We start from the raw sequence: 24,716 nt of genomic DNA, 5'->3' as shown, positions 1-24,716 counted from the left end.
TACAAATACATTATTTGTTTTGCTTTATAACTCATTGTTAATAAATTCTTCCCTAAAAAAGCTCGGCCTGGTCTTTACTTTTGCTGAATAAAAAGCCACTCTCTAGAGTTCATGTCATCATCTGCTGGTTCAAATAAGATAACACCTCTGCCCTTTCGGAAGTTTCTCCATGAGGACTCAGAGACATCCAGATGCCTTTAGGGATCTAGATTTTTTATTTATTTATTTTATGAGGCAAAATGTCTCTAAATACAGCTTGTCCAAATGAGAATGAGACCAGCAAAAAGAGCCTTTGTGTACTGCACTCATTTAGAAAGATGACTTCCCAAGGCATAAACATTTTTGCTGTGTCAGGACAGGCAAGGTACTCATCTTGCCTTTGTCCTGATCATCTCCACTTGCCAATATGGGAACTAAAATAGTATTATACCATACCCAGTAATGCAATAGAAACAGTGGAAAAATACTGTGGATAGGATAATTAAGGCCCTACTGCTATTCAAGGGCTAAAGTGAAACAAAATATTTCATTTGAAAATGTCCCAAGCAAAGGTAACTGCAGAATTGAACTATAATGTCCAAAAGCACTTCTGCTGTATATGCATAGGAATCTACAATCTTTATTCTCTACACAGTGACAGGATACCAAAGACTAATTACAGAAGAAAGTGACCAAGAGTTTCACATTTTGCGCATTCCTTGGTTCACTTTTTTGCCTTATAACACCCTCACTCTTCCTCTCCTATCTTCTTGCCATGAAACTCCCGGCTCTTCACTCGGAGCTTGTTGACCTGTGACTCTGCAATGTCAGCCCGCTCCTCGGCTTCCTCCAGCTCGTGCTGGATCTTGCGGAACTTGGAGAGGTTGACATTGGACAGTTCCTCCTGTGTGGGGAGAGGGAGTTGTTGATGAGGAACCCAGGGCAGGGCTTTCACTCCTGCTGCAGCTCGGCCTTGTATAGTAGTGGGACTTCTAAAGGGGAAGGCCCAGAGCTCCATCCCCCACCCACCTCTGCTTACACATAAGACTCACACAGACCTCTTCATCCTCCCTTATTCAGGACCCAACTAGAACAAGCTTCACCAGTACTGTGTCAATTGTGAGCACCTATTTCTTCACTTGAGTGTGTCATTTTTGTACTTATTCTGCCACTATTTGCTACCCAACTATCAGTGTGCTTTATTAGGTTGAGAAACACCCTGAAGCCTTCTGCTCTTGATCAGCAGCAGAGATGCATGAATTCCTCAGTCAGTGGATGTGGCCCCTCTGTTTGTTTAGTCTGACCTCCTGTATAAAACAGGATACAGGACTTCCCCCACCTCATCCCCGATGACAGGGTGCCCAGAACTCAGCAAGGCCTCCTGACACCATAGTGAAATGGCATGGCCAGAACTGTTGTGTCTTGGATCTTTCCTTCACGCTCCTTTCCTGGTGCTCATGCTCATCTCAATGAGAGAGCTGCCCTGATGGAAGGTGGCACTTGCCCATTCTCCAAACAATACTTACAGCCTCCTCAGCTTGCCTCTTGTAGGATTTCACCTTCATTTGCAGCTTGTCCACCAGATCCTGAAGCCTGAGAACATTCTTACGGTCTTCCTCTGACTAAAGCAGTTGACGAAGAGGAGAGATAATGAATTATTGGTTTCCCACCACACAAAGTAAACAATTCACCTTGGGGAAAGTGTGTGAAAAATTTGACTTGCAGTGAGAAGACTCTGTCAGTCCAAGGAGACCTCCTGCCTTACCTGGTAGGTCAGCTCCTTCACCCTCCTCTCGTACTTGCGCACACCCTTCACGGCTTCAGCGCTGCGCTTCTGCTCAGCATCAACCTCCCCTTCCAGCTCCCGCACCTGCAAGGACAAGCCCATCTTTGGAGCTTCCCTGATGGCTGCTTATGTGACATGTTCACTCATGTACAAAGAGCAGCCCTACGCACTCTGGCCTCCAGCTTCTGGATTTGCTTCTTGCCTCCCTTCAGGGCCAACTGCTCAGCCTCGTCCAGACGGAGCTGCAGGTCCTTCACCGTCTGGTCCAGGTTCTTCTTCATCCTCTCCAGGTGGGCGCTGGTGTCCTGCTCCTTCTTCAGCTCTTCTGCCATCATGGCTGCCTGATGAGAGCAAAGGGTCAAGTCCATTTGGGGGCTGGACAAAGTTTGAAGGAGAATACATCCAGCATCAGCAATGAAAGGAGCCCCCGACTCACATCTGTGATGGCCTTCTTGGCCTTCTCTTCAGCATTGCGGGCTTCCTGGATCGTATCCTCCATTTCACTCTGAATTTGGGTAATGTCTGTTTCCAGCTTCTTCTTGGTGTTGATTAAGCTGGTGTTCTGTGTAACAACAAAAAATACTGTCTAGTTAGTTCCAAAAAGAACACTTATTTTAGAGATATACTGTTTAGATTTAAAGTTATCATCTATATATCTAATATTAACATCGCCTTTGAAATAATGGATCTTGTCAGGTCATACACAGATATTAGAGAGTTCTTAAAATTTTAAGAAGCAATTCCTGCTGTTAATGGCATCCTGCTCATTTAGCTATAATCCAGTTCTTCGTACAAAAATAATAAGTTTGATTCAGTTTAAGCTTTTTCTTACAGGAGATAAGAATTTACACAGACGAAAAATCTGGATACAGAATAAAATCAGCCTCTTGAGATTTTGCATCCTGTGATTCTAACCTGAGTATGGAGGAGCTGAACTCTCTCACTTGCATCCATCAGTTCCTGCTCAGCCAGTTTCCTCGAACGCTCCGTCTGCTCCAGAGCTGCCCTTAGCTCCTCAATTTCGGCCTGCAACAGGTTTGCTCTGCGCTCTACCATGGCCACCTGCTCCTTCAGGTCCTCCTGTGTTCTGAGGGCATCATCCAAGTGTATCTGGGTATCCTTTAAGAGAGGAAAGAAAAATTATAAGGCAGCACAGCACTGTTGCACAATGGCAATTACCACATCAATAATTTCTATGTGAGTATAATATTTCTATTTATAGATATGATATATATTTATATGCAGGGTTATTATGTCAGTATATGCACAGCATGTATGTATCCAAGAGCAAGAGACTGGTACATGGCATTGTGTACTGTCCCAGACACAGAGACAGCCCTGTGTAAATTTAAGGCTGTGCAACAGAAGGGTAAGCCTGAATTCCAACTCCAGCTGATTGGCACAAGTAACTTACAAAATGAAGGAAACTGGACCTTTGCCTCTGCTTGGGGCAGAATAAAGAACCTTTCCCTATCCTCTGATTAACCCTTACATAGCAGACACAATACTCTGAGGCTGAAAAATGAAGAGCATATGACTAACATTATAAACAAAAAGTCAGCCATGTATAGTTGATCCATCTACCCACTTGCATTAGAATCAGTGCAACCAGAAAAGCACATAAGGTATTAGTAATTAGAGATCCCTCACTGAGAGACACCAAAACACTCATTCACCCTCCAGACAATTTCCCTAGAGAAGTTTGCTTCCCACAGGGATCTCTCATTTGTGATGTTACTGAGAGGCTGCCAAGCCTGGTGAGCCTTTCAGATTATCAACTGCTCCTAGTATTCCATGTAGATTTTAATGATATTGCAACAAGACAACTTATAACCATCAATAGAGACTATATCCCTCAGAGCAATGTCTAAAGGATCTGGAGCACAGGTGGTGTTCTCCTCTGTCCTTCTAGTCAGGGGAAGGAGTTCAGAAAGGAAGAGAAAAATTGAGCAGTTGAATGCCTGGCTCTCTATCCTGTGCCATATTCAAGGTTTTGGCTTCTATGATCATGGATCTACCTTTAAGAAGCTTGGACTGTTAGGAGCTGATGGGATTCACCTGACCAACACGGACAAACTAACTAGAGATATCAAGGCTGGTAACTGCCTGGGCTGCAGTGATCATGCCACAGTCGTATTCATAATCTTGAGGAATATGGGCCAGATGAAGTGTAAGGTCAAGACCCTGAATTTTAGGAGAGTGGACTTTCAGTTATTTAAGAAATTACTCGGTGTGACCCCCTGGGAAACTGCCCTTGGGGATAAAGGAAAAGAGGTGACAGCTCTTTAAGAACATTTTTCTTAGAGTGAATGATCTCTCAATTCCCATGTGTAAGCAATTAGGCAAAAAAGGCAGGAGAATAACATGGCTGAGTAAGGACCTCCTGGTCAAACCAAAGTATAAGAAGGAAATGCATAGGCTGTGGCACCAGAGATGTGTCCTGGGAAGAATATAGAGATGCTGCCCAGATGTGTAGGGGTAGCATCAAGAAAGCTAAGGCACAGTTGGAGCTGAATTCCTGTTGTACTAAGCTTTCCTGTGGCCTCAAGTAATGAGCGCAGGTGAATGAATCTGTAATGAATCCAGGTCCCTCAATTTAAAAAGAACGTTAAGGTATTGGAATGCATCTAGATGAGGGCAACAAAGCTAGTGAATGGGCTGGAAGGCATGTCCTCTGAAGAGTGGCTGAGGTCTAGTTTGGAGAGAAGGGCACTGAGGGATGACCTGAGCAGGGAAAGTAAAGAGAGAGGTGCTGATTACTTTTCCCTGGTATCCAGACAGAGGACATTGTGATTGCCACATCACTGGTTATGTTAAGGGTCAGGTTCCTAAAGCCTTGGGCAGTCTGATCTAGTAAAAGATGTCCTTGCCCACAGCAGAGGGGTTGGACTAGATTATCTTTAACCAAACTATACTATAATTCAATGATTATATGATATTAGACAAGCTAGACACATATATGCACACCCCTAGCTTAACATACCTTGAGCACTCCCTGGGTGTTTCTCAGGTTCTTTTGTGCCTCTGCAGCCACGCGGTTGGCATGGCTCAGCTGGATCTCCATTTCATTCAGGTCTCCCTCCATCTTCTTCTTCAGCCGCAGGGCTTCATTCCTGCTCCTGATCTCAGCATCCAGGGTGCTCTGCATGGACTCCACAATTCTGAGGTGGTTTCTCTTCATCTGGTCAATCTCCTCATCTTTCTCTGCTATCTTCCTGTCAATCTCCGACTTCACCTGGTTGAGCTCAAGCTGGAGGCGCAGGATCTTCCCCTCTTCATGTTCCAGGGAGGCCTGGGCAATTGGACACAAGCATTCATAACAGCGATAAAAATACAGTTTCCTTTCTAGGCAGTTACAGTGTATTTCATGAAATCTCAGCTGACTGCACTCTACAGCCAGAACAGAGGGGGACCAAAAATTTTTTAGTCATGTGTACCCATTGCTTATATTTTTAATGCAGATACCAGTGATTATGGGCCTGTACCTCAGCTTCCTCCAGAGCAGCCTGGATTTCAGATTTCTCCTGCTCAATCTGCTTCTTGACTTTCTCCAGCTCATGAATCGCCTTTCCTCCCTCTGCAATCTGCTCCGTGAGGTCGGAAATCTCCTCTGTGGGAACAAACACCAATGGCATGGTCAGGCACAGAGCACAACGGGAAGGGCCCTGTCACACCAAGGTGGCAGACATCCCTGCCCACCTGCAGGCACAGACCCATGTGCAGCGGTGCACAGTGCTGGACAGGAGAAAGCCCTGCCAGGAGCAGAGGGCCGGGCACTTACGCTGCAAGTTCTTGTTCTCTCGCTTCAGCGTTTCCAGGTGGTCCAAGGACTCCTCATAGGCATTCTTCATCTTAAAGAGCTCCGTGCTGAGAGAGCGAGACTCCTTCTGGGAGGCTTCCAGCTCAGCCTGTGTCTCCTCGTACTTCTGCTTCCATTCTGCCAGGATCTGAAGAGAAACCAGGTGTGAGTTTGGATGTGGCCATCAGGAGGGGATGCTCTGCCCAGGAACCCCACGTCTGGAGCCCAAAAGACCTTGTCAAAGTTCTTCTGCTTCTTATCCAGAGCTGCGCAGGCAGCATTTGATCTCTCCACATCAATCATCAGGTCCTCCACTTCATTCTGCAGCCTCTGCTTTGTCTTTTCCAGGGAGGCACATTTGGCATTCACAGCTTCAACGTGTTCCTCTGCCTCTTGCAGGCGCTGTGCCAGCTTCTTCCTGAGAGGTGGTAAGCACAGCTCATGGTTCGATAGCAAAGAGAAGGCTATGGCATATGGATGATGGGCAAAACAGGACATTTTACTGCTTCATTGACAGAGTATCCTATGTACAGACAGCGCAAGTCCTCTCCCAGCCAGTCATCGTTTTCCCATTTCTGATTCAGGGAGTCAGTGGCATATTTTCCTCTACATTTTCTAAACCCCACACTTTGAAGAATATGCTTTTCCTCAGCCCTTATATTATCTTAAGGTACAGCTTTAACCTTTTCTGACAATATCACAGCTTTGTCTTCAAATTTCTCTTGTTAGTCTACCCCTTCTTTGTCTTCCCCACTTTTCCCACGTACTTGGCCTCCTCCAGCTCCTCCGTGCGCTGAATAGCGTCAGTCTCGTATTTGGTTCTCCACTGGGCCACTTCGCTGTTGGCCTTGGACAGCGCACGCTGCAGCTCCCCCTTGGCTTCCTGCTCCTCCTCATATTGTTCCCGGAGCAAGTCACAGTCGTGGCGAGCAGACTGCAGGGCGTGGGCCAGGGCGTTCTTGGCCTGGGTAGAGGGTGAGATGGGGAGAAAGAATGGCAATATTCTGGGAAATATCTTCCAATGAATTAATTTAACACTGCAAAAAAAACCCCACTGTTGTGAGGGTATAGGTGTTTGCAGTGAAGGAAAGATGTAAGTCTGAAGGACAAAACCCACTAGTCTCACTTCTTGCAGAAATAAAAATCTCCTCCCAGTATGGCTTGTGCTAAACAAACCCAGTTCCTACTAGGCAGTGTAGGAAAACTCATCACCTTTATCTCTTCCTCCAAGTGCCTCTTGAGTTCCTCAATCTGTTGGGTGAATGCCTGCTTGCCTCTTGACAGCTGAGAAATCAGAGCATCTTTCTCCTCCACCTGGCGTGAATATTCACCTACGAAAACACACATGAAGGAAATATTTTCATTCTCATTTGTGACAGAAACAAACTGTTTTAGAATACTGTCCCATTCCGCAGCAGAGAGGAGTTTCTCTCACCTGACTCTGTCTGCAGACGAGCTCTTTGAGCATTGAGGTCATTGATCATGCGCTGATGCTCCTCTTCCCTTGTCTTAATCTCACTTAGCTGGTCTTCCAGTGTGCGGCACATCTTCTCCAGATTTGCCTGTGGAAATCAAAGAGAATGAAAGAAGATTAGTATCTGGACTCCTTATTCTGAACATCATGATTCTCAAAAGAGGATTTCATACAGAGACAGATATATCGCAACCTGAGCACATTTTAAAAATATGTGTTTTAACATAATTTTTTAAAAGTTTTTTTCAGTATAATATTCAATACCTTGGCCTTGGAGACAGACTCCATGTTACTGGCCAAGTCATCAATCTCCATCTTCAGCTCGCTCTTCTCCTTCTCCAGCTTCTGCTTCACTCGCTGCAGGTTGTCGATCTGCTCCCCAAGCTCAGCTGTGCTGTCCGCGTGCTTCTTGCGCAGGGCGGCAGCCGTGGCTTCGTGCTGCAGCGTGGCCTCTTCCAGGTCGCGACGCATCTTCTGAAACTCTGCCTCACGCTTCTTGTTCATCTCGACCTGAGCTGCCGTGGCCCCTCCTGCTTCTTCCAGGCGCTCGCTGATCTCCTCCAGCTCCCTGGAGAGGTCAGCACGATGCTTCTCGGCTTTTGCCCGAGAGGTTCGCTCGGCCTCAATTTCCTCCTCCAGTTCCTCAATACGGGCCTGTGGAACATTAGGGACCCTTCACACCTGGGCCTCCTCCTACCTGACCTGAGACTGGGAGAGAGAGGGGAAGGAACAGAGACTTGCCTGAAGCTCCTTGATCTTCTTCTGTAATTGCATGCCCAGGGATTGTTCATCCTCAATTTTGCTCTGGATCTGGCTGATTTCAAAGTCTTTCCTGTGGGCAAATCAAACCATGTCAGAGCTCAAAGAAAAAAGGCAAGCGCAACCAGCCCAGCACTCAGGTGTCCCACAGCTGCACTTACTTCTTCAGTTTCTCATCCAGCTGCTGCTTATCATTTTCCAAGTCCATTATGTTGTCTTGGGCCAGCTTCAGGTCTCCTTCGAGTTTCCTCTTAGCTCTCTCAAGGTCCATGCGCAGTTTCTTTTCTTGCTCCAGGGACCCTTCCAGCTAAAGAGAAGACCATCAGTGCTCAGCTGGTAGTGGCTGAATGTATAACAGCCTTGATCTCCCCCTATACATTTGTTCTTACATCGTCCACTTGCTGCTCCAGCTTGGTCTTGGCTTTGGTCAATGTATTGACTTTGTCCTCTTCTGCCTGCAGGTCATCCAGTGTCTGCTGATGGGCCTCTTGGAGGGCTTTCTTCTCTTTTGTCAACTTGGCGATGGTCTCGTCCAGAGCTGCCATCTCCTCTGTGAGGTTTTTCACCTACAAATATGAGTGTCAACGTATTTTAAAAACATGTTCACTGGTACAGTGACATTTTCACTTTTCAATGTTTTGCCAGGTGTTTCATGTATCCTCTGGATGCTCTGACAAGGTCCATCTCAAAACTTTCCAAAGTCTACATGTCTTACTGTAGCAGCCTCTTACTCTGAAAACCAGTGATGTCTTCGCCCTTTACGTGACCCCCCACGTGTGTACCTTATTTTCTGTGGCATGTTTTTCCTTCTCAACCTTGGCTAATGTTAGTTCAAGGTCATCAATATCTTTCTTCAGCTCTGAACATTCATCCTCCAGTTTCCTCTTCTTGGCTGTCAGCTCAGCATTAATTTCTTCCTCATCCTCAGCCCTCTCAGTCACCTCCTTTACTTTGGCTTCCAGCTGGATTTTGGTTTTGATGAGCTGGTCACATCTTTCCTCAGCATCAGCCAAAGCATCTGCTTCCTGGTTCGAAAATACAGGAAACCTCGTTTAATGCTGAAGGAACAGGTATGCATTTTGAGATTACTTTTGAGATTTTTGAGATTACTTTTTGGGAAAAGATTACTGCGCAATTACATTACAAAGTACAAATTTAGAATAAGTTTTTAATAAATTTTTGTGTTTTCTGACTTTTTCATCATCAGATGCTGTGGCTAGCTTCATTACATTTCATCTTTTTAATTTCAGTTATGTCAGTGGGTTTCTTGGATTTAATTGATATTTTCCTTTTCTCCTTTACATGGAAGTATTGAGAAATGTAAATAATTCCACCACTGATTAAGTATTTGAAACTCTCATTAGTATATTTATTCCCACCAAATACAGACAGTTGGCACTAGAATAAGATTCATCTTTCCATGAAATCGACACTTCAACTCAGGGGTATTTTCCTAAATGTTGCCTAATTTTTCTGAGATGCCAAGTAGCATTAGAGACAAAAGTGCAAGGCTGGCACTTGTGTCATAGGCTGTAATGTGCATCTGTTCAGCCTGGGAGCAGTAGCTACAGGAGCTCAGGTCAGATATGCCATAAGAAATGGCAATAGGTGCTTCATTTCGACAATTGAATTGAGGCAGAGAAATTGGTCAATTGAATCACTGTCCTGCCTCCAAAAAATTCATGTCATGAACTCACGTGGAAACATGTACATATAGGCAATTAGACTAAAAAGTAATTTTTTAGCTTAAACTCCACTTTGCAACAGTGAGACTGAGAAGAGAAAGAATGTGGCCAGAATTTTACCTAGTTACAGGGAATTCAGGTTAAAATATTTTGTAAGGCAGTTTAGTGTGCAATTTGAGAATTCTGTAGTATGAAAGAAGAGTTACATATTATTTACTAATTTATCATATTAAAAAACAAAACAAAACAAAACAACAAAAAAAAGAGTAAAATAATGTTACTCACCGCCTGCACTTGGAGCTGCAAATCATTTTTTTCCTGCAGCAGTTTCACCATTTTCTCCTCCAGCTCCTTCCTCTTTGCTTCAGACTTTGCAAGCTCTTCCTTGGTTTTCTCAAACTCTTGTTTCATGTTGGCCATCTCCTTCTCCGATTCTGCGCTCTTCAGCAAGGGCTTGATCTTGAAGAACAACTTCATCCAGGGCCAGTGCTTGACATTCATGAATGCACGGACATTGTACTGGATGCAGAAGATGGACTCCCTGAAGCATAATTAAAATATACATTGAATATTTTCAGTATGACAAGTGTTAAACACTTTCCCCCAAGTACAGTGACATTAACTGAAGATGTACCTTCTCTCCACCATTCTCTGGTACTCCACTCTCATGAGGAAGCCCCTGCACCTGGCCTGTGTGCGGGTGATGAGCTGTGCCAGCTTCTCATCCCTCATCTCCTCCAGCAGTCCCAGCAGCCCAGCTTTGAAGAACACCTTGAGAAAGGGAAAGTTGCAGCACATCATTGTCAGGCAGAGCAAAGCACAGGCACACAGGGGGTGAAACAAGAGGGGGTTGTACCTTGGTGTGGCCAAATTTGTACTGGGTGTGGTCCACATCGATTGACCCAAGAAGCTTCTCAGAAGCCTTCTTGCTATCAATGAACTGTCCCTCTGGGATGGCGCTGGCATTAAGCACCTTGTATCTGCAGAATGAGAGAAAGAGGGGGATGAGATTATTTTTCCCCAGCCAACATGCTCAAACTACTGAACACTGCCAGCTCATATACGGCTGTTGTTGAACAGAGTCCAGCTTGAATGAACCTACAGGAGTGAACCAACATTGCTTTAAATGATGCAGAAAATTGCAGTGCTCTTACCTCTGTTTAAAGTCAGCATAGAGGACTCTGCTGGGGAAACCTTTCCTGCAGATTCTGATGCCTTCCAGCACGCCGTTACAGCGCAGCTGATGAAGTACCAGTTCATGCTCCATGGCACCTAAGCAGTTAAGTCAAATATTTGATACTTCATTATAAGGCACAGAGGATAATGGCTGCTTCACACTATGGATTCTCTCTGCTTGAGGTTCTTACCAGGTGTTTTTGTTTCATTGGGGATGATACAACGGACAAAATGGGGGTGAGTGCTCCGTAGATTGGTCATCAGCTTGTTTAGGTTCTCCTGTGGGATCATGTGTAGCAGCTTAGATTAAAACATTTACTTCTGTACACTCTGTGTCTATATGCCAAGGAACTAATAAAATGAATCTTAGGAGGAACGAGCTTTCAAATTCAAAACATATATTTGATCAAACCTTCTATACACTTAAGTATTCTCATTAAAAAAAAGTTTAGTATTCTACACCTTAGTCTGGAGGAAATCAAGTAATATTGTATAAATATTTTAACACAAGCCTCTGTAGGATTAATGTTTATATCTCAGATTCTGTAAAACTTTATTCACAAAGAATGCAAGTGAACTTTTAAAAGCAATTCAGGGGATCAGCTGAAGTCTTCTGGATATAAAACCCAAATGTGAACAGATAATTACTAGGAAATGGCAGTGAATAACTTCTACGTACTGTTTCATAATAAAACCAAAGTCATGAGAAGAACAGTAGTATAGATAGCTCACATTTGAAACTATGTTCATTTCACTTTACAGATAGTGAAATGTATACTTTACCCGGAAAAGAGCTGAGACAGTCTGGAAAGAAGAACCCTTCTTCTTGCCACCCTTCTTTCCACCACCAGCACCACCACCACTAGCCTCTATAAAACCAAAAAGAGTTATCTTTTTTGTTGCACTTTTACATATCACAGATGTTGGGGGGGGAAAAAATATTTTAGAAAACTGACCTGCTTCTGCTCCACCGTAGGAGGCAAAAAGTAAAGCCAGTGTCTTCACAGATGATTTCTGGTACAACCCAATGACAGTTTCGTTCAGAGGGTCCTTGTTCTTCTCCAGCCAGCCAGTGATGTTGTAGTCCACCGTGCCAGCGTAGTGCACCAGGGAGAAGTGAGCCTCAGCCTTGCCTTTGGCAGGTTTGGGCTTCTGGAAGTTGCTGGACTTGCCCAGATGTTGGTCATAGAGCTTGTTCTTGAAAGAGGTGTCAGTTGCCTTGGGGAACATGCACTCCTCTTCCAGGATGGAGAAGATGCCCATGGGCTGGAAGATAGTACAATAAAGAAGAGATAATGCCTGTAGAATAATATGTTCATGACTTGGTCTGAAAGAGAATGTAGTAAAAACAAGGAAGCAGAAAACCAAACCAATAACCTCACCATGATGAAAACATATTTCTGAAAAGTGAGCTTAAAAGATTTACGTGTTTGGCTCACTCTTTAGCACAGTGACTTAGGAATGTCTTTTATGCTAAAAGCCATCTTAAAAAATCAGGAGCAGAAAGATTATATTTAAAAACATCTTTCACAAATCTGTCAATTGTGTATTTACTTCAGGCTTTGCACTTTTAATCAACTCTCTAAATTATATAGAGCTGCAAGAAGTCTCTTTCAGTTTCTTTCACTCAGAGGTCAGTCACTGACTGTATTGTCCTGTACTTACTTTGCAGTGAATCATCTAGAAAAAAAAAAAGTATTGTCCAGTTAACTTTATTCTGGAATTGTGTAAGGAATGAGTTTCATAGTTATCTGTGGACATCATAATATCCCTTATGTGTAATAAGAAATAGTACAGACCAAGAGATATTTGAACAACTAAAACAGAATGCATCAAGTTAACCATGGAAGACACCTTTTCTTTTTAATAGCATTTAACTATTTTCAATTTAAAATAATGAGTTCCTGAAAATACAAGATACTTTAAATTAAAAATTTACCTTCTCAATGAGCTCAATGCAGGCAGCCAGGTCCATCCCAAAGTCAATGAATGTCCATTCGATTCCCTCCTTCTTGTACTCCTCCTGCTCCAGCACGAACATGTGGTGGTTGAAGAACTGTTGCAGTTTCTCGTTGGTGAAGTTGATGCACAGCTGCTCCAGGCTGTTGAACTGCCAAATGTAAAAAAAATCAACACCCATCCATCATCAACATGCACATTTCTTGATCAGTCTCAACACTTTAGAAATCATCCCCATTAATACACAACTGTGTTATCAGGACTGCACCATAGCAGGACCTATGTGCAGCTCCCCAAAGAAGTACCTACATAATGAAAATGGAAATTTTTCCAGAGCAGATAAACTTAGAGTATTTCTTAAAATTCACAAAGTACTTTGGCATTTTTTATTCAACCAAAAGATGAGCCCTGGTCTCCAATTTTTAAAAACTTGATATCTCTGATTAAACACTTATCTATTCATTCCTTGGTCCATCTTTAATCGGTAAAGTGTTTGTCAACGGGTCACCAAATCCTAGTTCTGCTCTAGAAGCTCTTATATAACATTTTGTAATTGTGTTGGATTATTTTAATGAATATTAAGCTCCGAAAGTTAAAATACTACAACATATAAAATTAAATTTGCTACTTCCATACAAACAACATAACTCTGTTCTTGTACTGATGAAGCTTCTGAGAATTTTGTTCTGTGCTACAAAAGAAAACTTTTTTTTTTTCCCAGAAAGTTGCAAATGACTAGCATGTTAAACCTTCAGAAAGATATTACTTGGAAGTCTTCAGATATAGTAATCTCCCCCTGTAAAAGCTGTCCTCAAGCCTGGAATCCTTACATCAAAGATCTCAAAGCCAGCAATGTCCAAGACACCAATGAAGTATTGTCTGGGTTGCTTGGTATCCAGCTGTTGGTTGATGCGAACAACCATCCACAAGAACATCTTCTCATAGACAGCCTTAGCCAGAGCACCTACTGAATTGTTCACCTAAAACAAAGAAGAATGGAGCAGAATAAAAATAATATCCAGAGCAAATAGTAAGTGATACAAGGCAGATGTTCCCAGTCATCACCTGGTTCTTACCTGCTGCACAGTTTGACCCTTGGTCACATATTCATTCCCAACCTTGACTCGGGGGTAGCAGAGGGCCTTGAGCAGGTCTGCAGAGTTCAGACCCATCAGGTAGGCAGCCTTGTCAGCAACTAAGTAGAAGAGTGACAGAAAAATTAGGACTAAAAGACATACAACATTTTGAGTGATGAACCGTTTCCAAAGCAACTGCAATATTGAATGTCCTTGTGATAAAATTCTACTTACTGGATCTCTGAGAAAGCACAACAGTCATTAAAACAAAATCATACTTGGTTTGAAAGCTTTTCAGGGCAGTACACCTGAATGTTATTTGTGTCTCTCTAATAATCTACACAGAAGCATCTAGAAAGAATATATTTATTTAAAATTCATCCTGAAAGCTGAAGTTCAGCACTTCAGTCCACAGCTAATTGGTACCCATAGGATAGGCACCAAAACACCAAGTGTTTTCAGGTTGGCCACCCGAGTGTAATCCAAAACATATACTCGAGTACTTGCACTACCTCTATTCTTTAGCAGCAGCTCTAACCCTGAAGGAGAATCCATTCCAAAATTAAAGGTAACAATTAAGAAGCACCCCTTTCTGAAGACTTATTGTTATAGTCATGGCAGAAAGACAGGAATATTAATTCATTCAGGATAAAAACCTAAATTTTGAGTCCTGAGGCTGGCCATCTGAGAGCATTATTTGGAAGAAGTATAGAGAGAGCCTGGTCATTTTAAACCATGTATACATCATATAACATTTAAGTGATTAAGTAGTCAGGCAAGAAATAGAAATCTAAGTCAGTTCTTCCCTAGTATAGTGTACCTATGCTTCACTTAGACTGATGTTCAAACAGTACTGCTATGGAGTGACAGTTATGGGTTTAAGTCTCCAAAGAAGAAAGAAATTGAAGGAAAATTCTGTTTTACTGGGGCAAAATTCCTATTCAACATGTGATTTATGAAGGACAAGTTCTAATACTGAATTTAATGCCTCCATTTTCTTTAAAAAAGCAACCTGAAATATATTTTCTGAAAAAACTTTCTCTTCTTTGGGAGTCTTTAATGTAAACACACCGAGTAGGCTGTGCTGTCCAGAACTGTGGTAGCCCAGGAGAGAATTTGGACATATATGCAATTTATACTTCAAATAAAGATTAGCTAGTGATTGAAAATAAGGGTATACTTTGGATGGCAGTTTCATACATAAATACTAGTGTACCTAAATACTTTTAAAATACATTTCCACTGTTCGCTTTCTCTGTTTTCCAGATACTGAATCATTATCACTACTTCTATTTCTAATGTGTCAGCCATAGACTTTGCTAATACCTTCTGTGCCATCAGGCTCTGCCTGCTCCTCTCGTTGTTTCTGCTTGAACTTCAGATTCCCGTAGTGCATGACGGCCCCTGTCAGCTTGTAGATGGCTGTTTTTTCATCAGCACTGAAGCCCAGGATGTCAATGGCACTCTGCAATAGGAAAAACAAATGAAAAGCTTTGTCTGGGAAATATGACAATAGGTACAACATTTTAAATTCTTATTATACTTACATCTGTAGCCATCAGCTCCTCTTGGTCATTAATGCTGGCAACAGTGATTTCACCTTGACTCACAAACTGGTAGTCATATGGGTTGGTGGTAATAAGAAGCATGTCTGAATATAAGAAGAGAGACATCCAGGATAGTTTAGTTTAGTCAAGCAAGTAATAGTGTGATCAGCAATCTCCCTCCAAGTTAGTAATTCTTTTTACCTATCAGCTCTGGCTTCTTGTTGGACATGATCTGATAGAAGATGTGGTAGCTTCTTTCTGCTTTGAGCTGGAAAGTGACTCTGGACTTCTCCAGCAGATCTGCAGGGAAAAATTAATTAGAAACATGAAAAACAGCAAAAAAGAAAGTAGGGAGAAGATGGGAAGAAAAACAGGGAGGCAGGATAAATGGTTGTGTGAACAGGCATTGTATGGATAGATGGGTGAATGGATACATTGGGAACAGTTCAGGAAAGTGTCTTACATGTTTCAATATCAGCAGAAGCTAGTTTTCCTGTGGCACCAAAGTGAATTCTGATGAATTTTCCCTTTAAAGGAATAAAAATCTATTAATATTTACATCATAAAATATATATCTGAAATGAAGAGTTTTGCCATTTACTCCACTGGGCACGAGATTTCTTCTTAGAGACATTTTCTTAAGAATCAGTGATATTTCCACAATTGACCATGAAAATAATCAACAGTGGCACAGATATATTATTTTATGTGTGTTGAATGTACAAATGAGAAGGAATGGGCAGATTTTGTTACCCAAACTCTTCTAGATATATCCTGCATACAGAGAACCGTCACCTTAATGATGTGGAATCAGCAATTTAACTAGTTCAGCTGCTTAAATCTGTCTTGCTATCAAACAAGCCATTTTGCTTCTGCTTAATTAAAGAGAAAAAGCATGCCATCTATTATTATAATTTGCATCTCCATGCAAAGCAGAATTAATTTTTTTCAGAGCCTCTGTGTTTTTGAAAGCTGGAGAATTACTTTTAGGATAATTGGAAAAATCATTATAAGAAAATTCATTCTTACTCTTGAAAAGATGATGACTGAATAACAGAACAAAATGACTGCCATGCACTGCTGTTTACTATTTTTCAGGAATCACTTGGTTAAACAACTCACAAAGCGTGAGGAGTTGTCGTTCCTCACGGTCTTGGCGTTTCCAAAGGCCTCCAGCAGTGGGTTGGCGCTGATGATTTGATCCTCAAGCGTTCCCTGCGGGATGATAGATATTGCTGGTTATCCTTTCCAAAAATCATGTCAGGAATGGAGAAAAGCTTTGATTCAAGCCAGCATCTATTAATTTACCTGCATTTTGCCGGGCTCTTCCTTCTTCTTCTCCCCACTGGCTGCAATTGTTGCAAAGTACTGGATGACACGCTTGGTGTTCACAGTCTTCCCTGCACCGGATTCTCCGCTGCCAAAGCAAAGAGAGAAGCAGAGAGCGTGTGGTCAGGCAGGAGATCCCCTGGCACCGGGCAGCCCCGCAGGGACCCAGCAGAGAGTGTACGTACGTGATCAGGATCGACTGGTTCTCGCGATCTGTGAAAGTAGCAGAAAAAACAATACTTAAAACTCAATGAACAACACAGAAAGAATGAAACATAGTCAGGTAAGTTTAATGTTTTCAACTCCATGCTGTCAGCCTGACTTAAAAAATCATCCAAACAAACAAACCTACACAAAACCTCACTGAATGCAGGAATATCTTGCATTTAAAAGACCAGAAACAATGGTGTGAATATAGTAAAACACACAATAGTGTGTATGCATCAGAACCATGAAAGCTTTGAAAATGTCTACTCCTACTACTGGGATAGAGTATCCCTTCCAAGAAATTCATGGTACTGTCCTTCTGAGACAGATGGAGCCACTCACCAGTCAGCATGAACTGATAGGCGTTGTCAGAGATGGAGAAGATGTGTGGAGGGGCCTCCTGGCGCTTCTTGCCTCTGTAGGCCAACACCACCTCCGGGTTGTACACCGGCAGCCACTTGTAGGGGTTGACGGTGACGCAGAAGAGACCCGAGTAGGTCTGCGAGGAAGGGACACAGCACGTTGCCTTCCCCTGAGCCTGGCAGAGCAGTTCTCCCAGCTCCCCAAAGGAAGACTGCTGCTGGTACTTACGTAGATCATCCAGGCTGCATAACGCTCTTTGAGGTTGTACAGCACAGCGGGTTCGTGGAGGTGGGTCATCATGGCCATGTCCTCGATTTTATCGTACTTGGGAGGGTTCATGGAGAAGATTTGATCTTCCTTCACAGTCAGGGTCTGTCAGAGGAAAGAAAGGTACACATGCGTCTGCTCGGATGTCAGAGTAGGCATTAAATGCTGTTTGTAAACCCTGCATTTTCCTCACCTCTCCACCTTCAGTCTTGACGGTGACTTTCCCTGATTCCCTACTCTGGATTGATCCTTTCACAAAGGATTCCTTAGGATGCACCACAAAGACAGATGATTTGGCATCAAAAGGCTTGTTCTGGGCCTCAATTCTCTCCTTTTCTGACTTTCGGAGGTAAGGAGCTGCCTCCCCAAAGATCGCCATCTCAGAGTCTGATGACATGGCTACTGTTGATGGAGGGGCTTGTCAGCAGAGAACGCTGTGGAAGAGCAGATATGTTACTCAAATACATCAAAAACTAAGCTCTTGTTAGTAGAAGACAAGGCAGGAAAATAAAGATAATACATTAATACGATTCATAGCATTTTTTTTAATTAATTGTATATTTTTGCATTGTGTAATTCATCATTTATGGAAAATGTGAAAATTATATTTTGATAGATTGTTAGGCTTAGGTGAAATAATCCATAGTCGCTCAGTAATCAAGTATTCATGCACTGTACTGTGGAGTTAGGAACCGCAAAATTCCTTTCAGCTGCTTAGGCATTCTTTTAAAATTCACTTGAAATCATTATAGTGCAGTTTCTTCCCAAGTGATACTAATTCAGAAAGCTCAGAAAGCTCGTTCACCACTGTCTTGAGTTACATGCAAAAAACTTGAGCTCAGTTTCAGTCTCTAAAACATTTGTATCATTGTATTAATGACAAAATTATTTGCTAATTTTAGTGAGTTCTTGAATCCAGTCCTAAATGGCTACAATGCCATTAAAAGAAGAGTACTGCTGTTCCAAAACACACTGGCATCTCTTTATTTCTATTACTTTCTTTTGCTTTTTAAAATCAGTATAGTTTCAGGGGATAACAGGATAAACACAGAGGTTCAAAGCTCAACTCAGGAATGTAAAAAACAGGGAATTTTAAAACCAATATTTATCTCTCTGAAAAATTACTTCTTTTACAATTTTTCCCCCAGAAAGGAACAGTGAACATGTTAGAAAAACTTTTTTTTATTTCTATCCTGTATAGAGATAGGTACCTAAAGTTTACACAGGCTTCAATATTGTGTTATATTTGTACTAAAATGAGAAAGTAACATGATAATTCTTTATTTGTCTCTGGAGGAATAGGTGCTGGCTTAGAGAGGAGGAGGACTGCAGCTTCCACTTTTTGTGAGGCAGAGAACAGGCAAAACAGTAAGGGGAACAAGCCACAGTGTTGCATTTTACAAGAGGATAAGCAGAGCTTGGTTGCTTGTCTTACACATCTTTCTATTCTTACTTCTTTAGTGATTTCTTGACAAATTTCAGACAAAACAGTGCATTAATTCACATGCTCTGAGACAAGATGTTGAATTCTGCACTTTTTCCTACTGTGCTCATCTTGGTCCAGTTATACTGCTGTGGCAGCAAAGTTGAGAAGCCAGCATGCCTCACTCAGTGTTAGGCAGGTTAAGCAGAAGTGAAGAATGTTCCCATGGGGATTTTTTGGTCTGCCATCAGTGGTCAGAGATTTCTAACACAGCCACTTAAAGACTAGAACAGGTGATTTTTCGTGGTGACTTCCAACCCAGGCTGTTCTATGATTCTGTGATTCACTTGAAAACCTTACCAGCTTTGGGAATCCCACCACCTCCCGCAATGACCACATTGGGTTTGAAAATATAGGGTGAACCAGTCACTCAACCACCCAAAAGCATCTTTGCCCTAGAAGAGCTATTAAATCAGGTTCTTACCTCCTGTGACACCCGATGGGTGGCTGGCAGGCTGGCAGCTGGTCAGTACTGCAGAGCAGAAATGGCAACTCCCTACTTGCTGCTGCACAGTAATCCAGAGTGAAAATGTGCAGGTGCCTTGAAAGCAGATTTAAAACCTGAGCAGAGAAATTGAGTGCCCTCCTGGAAATGAGCACTGGAAGCGGCAGGAATGTTGTGGCACAAAAGGGCACCATCCCCTTCCTGCGAGCCTGCGGCCTCATACACTTACCTTGAAGCGTTCCGTGGAGACGGGGCAGATTTGTCGCAGGGACGTTTTATACTATCTAGTCGCAGATGCTACAGATGCCTACTCTTTCTTCGGTCAAAAAATTTTTGGCAAAGCATTGTCTGGCAAACTGAACTAAGGGCATAATTGTCATTTGACATGACTAGATATAATTAGAAAATTTTGATGTCTTACTGGCTATATGAATACATCTCCTATAAATAATTTGACAAGGGTGTTAAGGCGGGAATCTGGACTAGTCAAGGCACTTAGAGAACTTGGATGCAGGACTTATGGATTCTATTGCTGGCTTTCCCACCGACTCACTGTATGACCCAGGGTGGATTGCTTGGTATGTCTGCACTGCAGATACCCCAGCTGTACAATGAGGATGACAACATTTATCTTCCCCATGTGACAGTGTGAAGCTTATAAGAAATTCCTAAGAGCAAAACATTAAGCAGGCCCCTAAGAGAGAAATAAGTATTACTAAAAGCATTTGGCAGTTGTTTAGGTAAAATTGTGAATGTAGAAGAGTAATCTGGGTACTTCAATGTGATAATATTGGTACCTGAGAGTCACAGACATGGCAAGATGACTGACCTAAAGACAAAGATTTCATCACAGCAATAGGAGGGTGGGATCCAGCTGAACTGCTGGGTTGGACTCTCAGAGAGAGATGTGAGGTCACTTCTGATGTATGAAGAAGAGTATACGTATATTCGTGCACTTGTGCTCATCTGTACACTTGAAACTGCAAAGAAGTGGGGCATTCTCCAAGACATGTTGTTATAAGCCTGTCCATGAATTCATGCTAAGCGAAATATCATAAGGTATGCTGTTATTTCTGCTACATAGGTCAGTGCAGCTGAACAACAGACACTCCTTTCTTTTCTTTAGTTCATGGGGAAATACTCGTATCAGCAGGAAAGGACCTCAGCTCTTTCTTATATATTTTTTTCCAAGTCTGATACGTCAGTCTCTACCACAAATAAACAAAACTGCAGAGGTAAGGCTTTGGGCCTGTAGAAATCTATGCCTTTTGAATGTTCATACCCCTTTTCGACAAAGAGTGGTTACAGGTCATTAGAGTCTATATAATCAATCAAGTTTTTTTCATTCCTGCAGAAATTCTTCTCCTGCAGAACCCCAGAGCCCATGTGCCATCCCAGAGCTCAACTCACACATCCAGAAGACAACCTAGGTAAAGAGACTTTCAGTCCTCAGTTTATCCATCAATACACCACACTTCTTTCCGGTTCCTCTAACGTAAACAAACCACGGTCTCAGCTAAAGCCTGTCTCCCATATGTGTGCTCCCACTGTCAAATTCACCAACCAGGAAAAAAGCAAAGACCCTTTCAGCTGCTTCCTACCCGCAAGTACCAGAAACTAGTATCTTGCACATTTACATGTTTATACTGTTTCTGCGACAAAAGCTAATAACAAGTTGCTGCCTATATCAGAGCACTACAGGTGGTAGACAATCCTGATACTCTGAGAAAGGGGGATTTGCTGGTAGTCCTGGAGAGTGACTCATCTAGCTTTAGGGAAAGGGCACTGTTACTTGAGCTGCTTTAAATGTTGTCAGATCTAAACACACTCTCCTCTTGGTCATTGGCATTTTGGTTGTTGAAAGAGGTCAGGGACACAGGGACAAGGTTAGAAAAATTATGCATGGGATCCAAGGTAATATCCAGCATTAGACACTACCCTGTGCATGAAGAGCTTGCTCCAAGAAGGGCTCTGACACTGTAGCACCCGCATTTTGGGTGACTGGGCCCCAGCCTGGAACCCAAATCTGTTCCAAACTGAGGCCCTGGGGAGCCACTTGGAGTCCAGCAGCCCAGTGAGTTATTGGTCCTGGTCGAGGAGGGGACAGGAGGGAATGGGTTGAAGAAGACCATGGCGGGGATCAGGGATGGCTGAGACCTCTCCCTGGATATGAGAGCTGAGGGTTTTCTCCCATCAGGTTGGGCATAGGGCTGTGGTGTCCCATTCCCAGGGAAGCTGTAATATCTGAACTGTAATGGCAGCATCCTCTGGAAGCAACAGGTTTGTGTTGGAAAAGACCTTCAAACGTAATGTTGTCCAACACTCTTGCTGTGGGCAAGGGCATCTTTCACTAGTTTAGGGTGCTCAAAGCCCCATCTCACCTGACCTCAAGCACTTCCAAAGTAAGGGCATCTATAGCTTCGCTGGAAAACATATTTCACCACACTCATTGTACGATATTTCTTTCTTACATCTACTCAAAATCTAAGGTCTTCCCGTTTAAAACCATCACTTTTTGTCCTGTCACTACAGGCACTGGTAAAATATCTTTCTCTGTCTTTTGTATAAGCTCTCTTTAAGTATTGAAAGGCTACAAGGTCTCCTTGAAGCTTTCTCATCTCCAGGCTGAACAAGCTCAACTCTCTCAGCCTTTCTTGGTGGGAGAGGTGTTCCAGCTCTAACAGGTCCAGGTATTTCTTGTGCTGGGGACCCCATAGCTGTGGGGAATACTGCAGGTGAAGTCTCAGAAGAGCAGAGTGAAGGGGGAAAATCACCTCCCTAGACCTGCTGACCACACTTCTTTTTGATGCAGCCCAAGATGCAATTGGCCTTCTGGGCTGCAAGTGCACATTGCTGGCTCATGTCCAATTTTCCATTCACCGATATCCGTGAGCTCATGTTTGAGTAGCTGCTGTTGCTTTTCTGGGGGATCCTGCTCCTAGTGGTATGGAGCAAGCCTGCCTTATGCAGTGCTGTCAGGCTGGGACAAAGTGCCCTCAGGATGTAGCTGGATCTCCAGGAGCTACATGGAGATTCTAGCTGAGTGTGACTTTGGGGACTAAAAATCTTTGAACTTCCAGTGATCAATGGTAAAGCCAGTCTTCTTAACAGAGCTCTTCTCGGTTTTGCTGTTGTGTTGTGCAGGATGTGGACCCAGCTGTGTGACAGGCATGAGTGAGGCACGTGGCCAGGCAGCTCTGGGCATGCAGTCAGCTGACGAAAAGTCTAGATTGAGAGGGAAGTGGCCAGTGAGCTGAGGTATCGTCAGATGTCAACAGTCACTCAGCAATACTCTTAGGACGATGAGCTTTGATATAGTCTGTTCACAAAAGACTTCAGAAACCAAAATCCTGCTATGGAATTGGTCACAACCCCAGGGTAGCTTCTCACGTGTGAGCCAGGCCACGGGAAAGAAGAATTCCTTGCTTACTCCCTAATTCCCTCTCAGTAGTTAGATGGCGTTTCCTCTAGCTGAAAATCATTCAAGTGGGTTTTTTTACTTAGAGTTCAAGTGGGTTTGGGCAGTGTTCCCAGGAGGATATAACTGCATGCTGTGTGCTGTTCCACAGCTATATAACAGAAAATACCCATATGTACTTTTATGAGGGTATTGTCTTAAAGGTACATGAAATATATGCCAAATTCTCAATTTTACTTAAGGAAAAGTTACAGTTTGTTTACATTTCTCTTCTATGTAGTACATTATGGATATCAAGGAAGATAACTGAAACAATGTTCACAAAAATTCTGAAAAAAAATGTGGAAATATTTTATTATTTATCCTTAAGAGTTGTATGCCACAGTCCCACAATATATAAGGATATATGGACATTCAGGTCTTAACTGTTACATTAATGTACAATGTTTCTGTACATAATCAATATGCTCTTTGTCAATATATTTCATAGTCCTAAACTCAGATGACATCTTGTATTGTTACAAATACAGTTACAGTGATTTTTCTGTCTTTTCTAATATTCTAGATTATCTGGAATATTTTTCAGTCTTCACCTTTACTTAAAGGTCTGCTTTACAGAATTATCCTTTTACTGAATTGTGTTATCAAATTAAAACTATAGACAGTTTTCTCCACTGAGGTTGTCTCATATTGCCCAAAGACAATGCAAAAAATTCAAAGTACAAAATGATGAAGAACTTTTGGTTAGCTTATGGAGCCTCACACCATTTCCACAGTGAAATGGATTTGGATGGATTAATAACAATTTAAATTTGATCACGTGTACATGTGCTCAGGCACAATGTCAAATTAATTTGATTTTCTACCTGCAGAAAGAATAATGGAATTATTTCTGCTGTGCCAGACAAGTTGAGGAAAGTACCTGTGTACTGAGTTAATCTAAAATATGAAGCCTTCTCATAAAAGAAACTGTCCTGCTGCCTTTTCATTTTCATACATGTTGGCCTGTGAACTTCTTGCAAAGAGGTCTGTAATCCAAAGTTCTCAATTCTATTTCTTGTTTCCTCAAGTTCACAGATACTGGTGAATTACACTGGAGAAAACTCTGTCTTATGCTATGCCTTTGCGTTACTGCATTATGGCAGGGAACATTTGCAGGTATGGGAAGCCAATCACTTATAAAATATGAGTGGATTCCCTGTCAAGCTTTTGACCTGTGCCAGCTACCCGTCTCCTAAGCAGATTCAAAGTCATTACTGACAGATGGCATTTTCTGGGACCATTCCCAATACAGTCTCTATCCAGCTTCACCGTTCTTGATACAGAAATAGTTTACTTCTATAAGCATAAGCAGTCCCATGCCAGCTGGCCTGAGTTCCTGGACATGTTTAATTTATTAGTGTAGCTGTAGTACTCCTGTAGAAAGGTTTGAAGCAGCCACAAAGGTATCTGTCCTTGGGAAAGGAAGGATCTGTTGGAAGAAGCAGCAATACCTTGATGGAATAAAGGAAAGGAAATTAATTTTGCCTCTCTTAACTCTCTGCCAATGTTTCCATTTCAGGGCTGGACTCCACTGCAGCTGAATGCAAAGCACAGCAGAGTCAAAAGAGAAGAGGCAAAATGAGAGCAAATCCTGGATACAGGCTGTGCTGCACAGTAACAACACACGGGCAAGCCTCTGCAGTGTTGACATTCCCATGGAAGAGGCAGGATTTGAGTGTGCTGAGAATAGATCCTTCTTGAGATGGAGGCCAGGCAGCTGTCTCAATCCCTGCCACCCCTTAAGATATGATTTCCCCTGCCCCGTGTCCTGTGACTGTGAGAACAGGGGCAAGGAGTCACTGCTTAGCAAGGCAGCACAGGTGAAGACTGCAAAGCAGTATTCTAGTAAGACATCCCACCCAGCACTGCCCCACATATTTTTTACTTGATGCCATTCATCTCATGAACTGGAAACTTTAGCT

At 42.7% G+C, this 24,716-nt stretch overlaps 1 protein-coding gene and 1 long non-coding RNA gene across 2 annotated transcripts; one reads left to right on the top strand and one right to left on the bottom strand.

The window, feature by feature from the left end:
* Positions 1–597: 597 nt before the first annotated feature.
* On the bottom strand, positions 598–17,803 carry LOC309447054 (myosin heavy chain, skeletal muscle, adult-like; the record flags this gene model as incomplete). Its single annotated transcript, XM_082067315.1, has 38 exons — positions 598–883; positions 1,506–1,601; positions 1,745–1,849; positions 1,936–2,106; positions 2,202–2,327; positions 2,681–2,884; positions 4,749–5,057; positions 5,251–5,375; positions 5,547–5,712; positions 5,799–5,982; positions 6,332–6,528; positions 6,777–6,895; positions 7,000–7,126; positions 7,303–7,692; positions 7,780–7,870; positions 7,959–8,104; positions 8,187–8,363; positions 8,580–8,822; positions 9,768–10,023; positions 10,117–10,253; positions 10,339–10,462; positions 10,637–10,754; positions 10,850–10,937; positions 11,442–11,527; positions 11,630–11,924; positions 12,598–12,768; positions 13,448–13,597; positions 13,694–13,812; positions 15,020–15,158; positions 15,241–15,344; positions 15,442–15,540; positions 15,704–15,767; positions 16,363–16,455; positions 16,549–16,657; positions 16,755–16,782; positions 17,119–17,275; positions 17,368–17,511; positions 17,600–17,803. 38 exons carry the CDS (start codon positions 17,801–17,803, stop codon positions 728–730), a joined length of 5,817 nt encoding a protein of 1,938 aa, XP_081923441.1. The 3' UTR covers positions 598–727.
* LOC309447056 lies at positions 16,798–24,716 on the top strand. Its single transcript, XR_014185553.1, has 3 exons — positions 16,798–16,852; positions 20,689–20,764; positions 24,314–24,716. It is a non-coding gene; the product is annotated as an uncharacterized lncRNA (long non-coding RNA).

This window comes from Streptopelia decaocto, assembly GCF_964273445.1.
Source record: "Streptopelia decaocto genome assembly, chromosome: 16".
Lineage (NCBI taxonomy): Eukaryota > Metazoa > Chordata > Aves > Columbiformes > Columbidae > Streptopelia > Streptopelia decaocto.
This window is presented reverse-complemented; position numbering and strand designations above follow the sequence as displayed.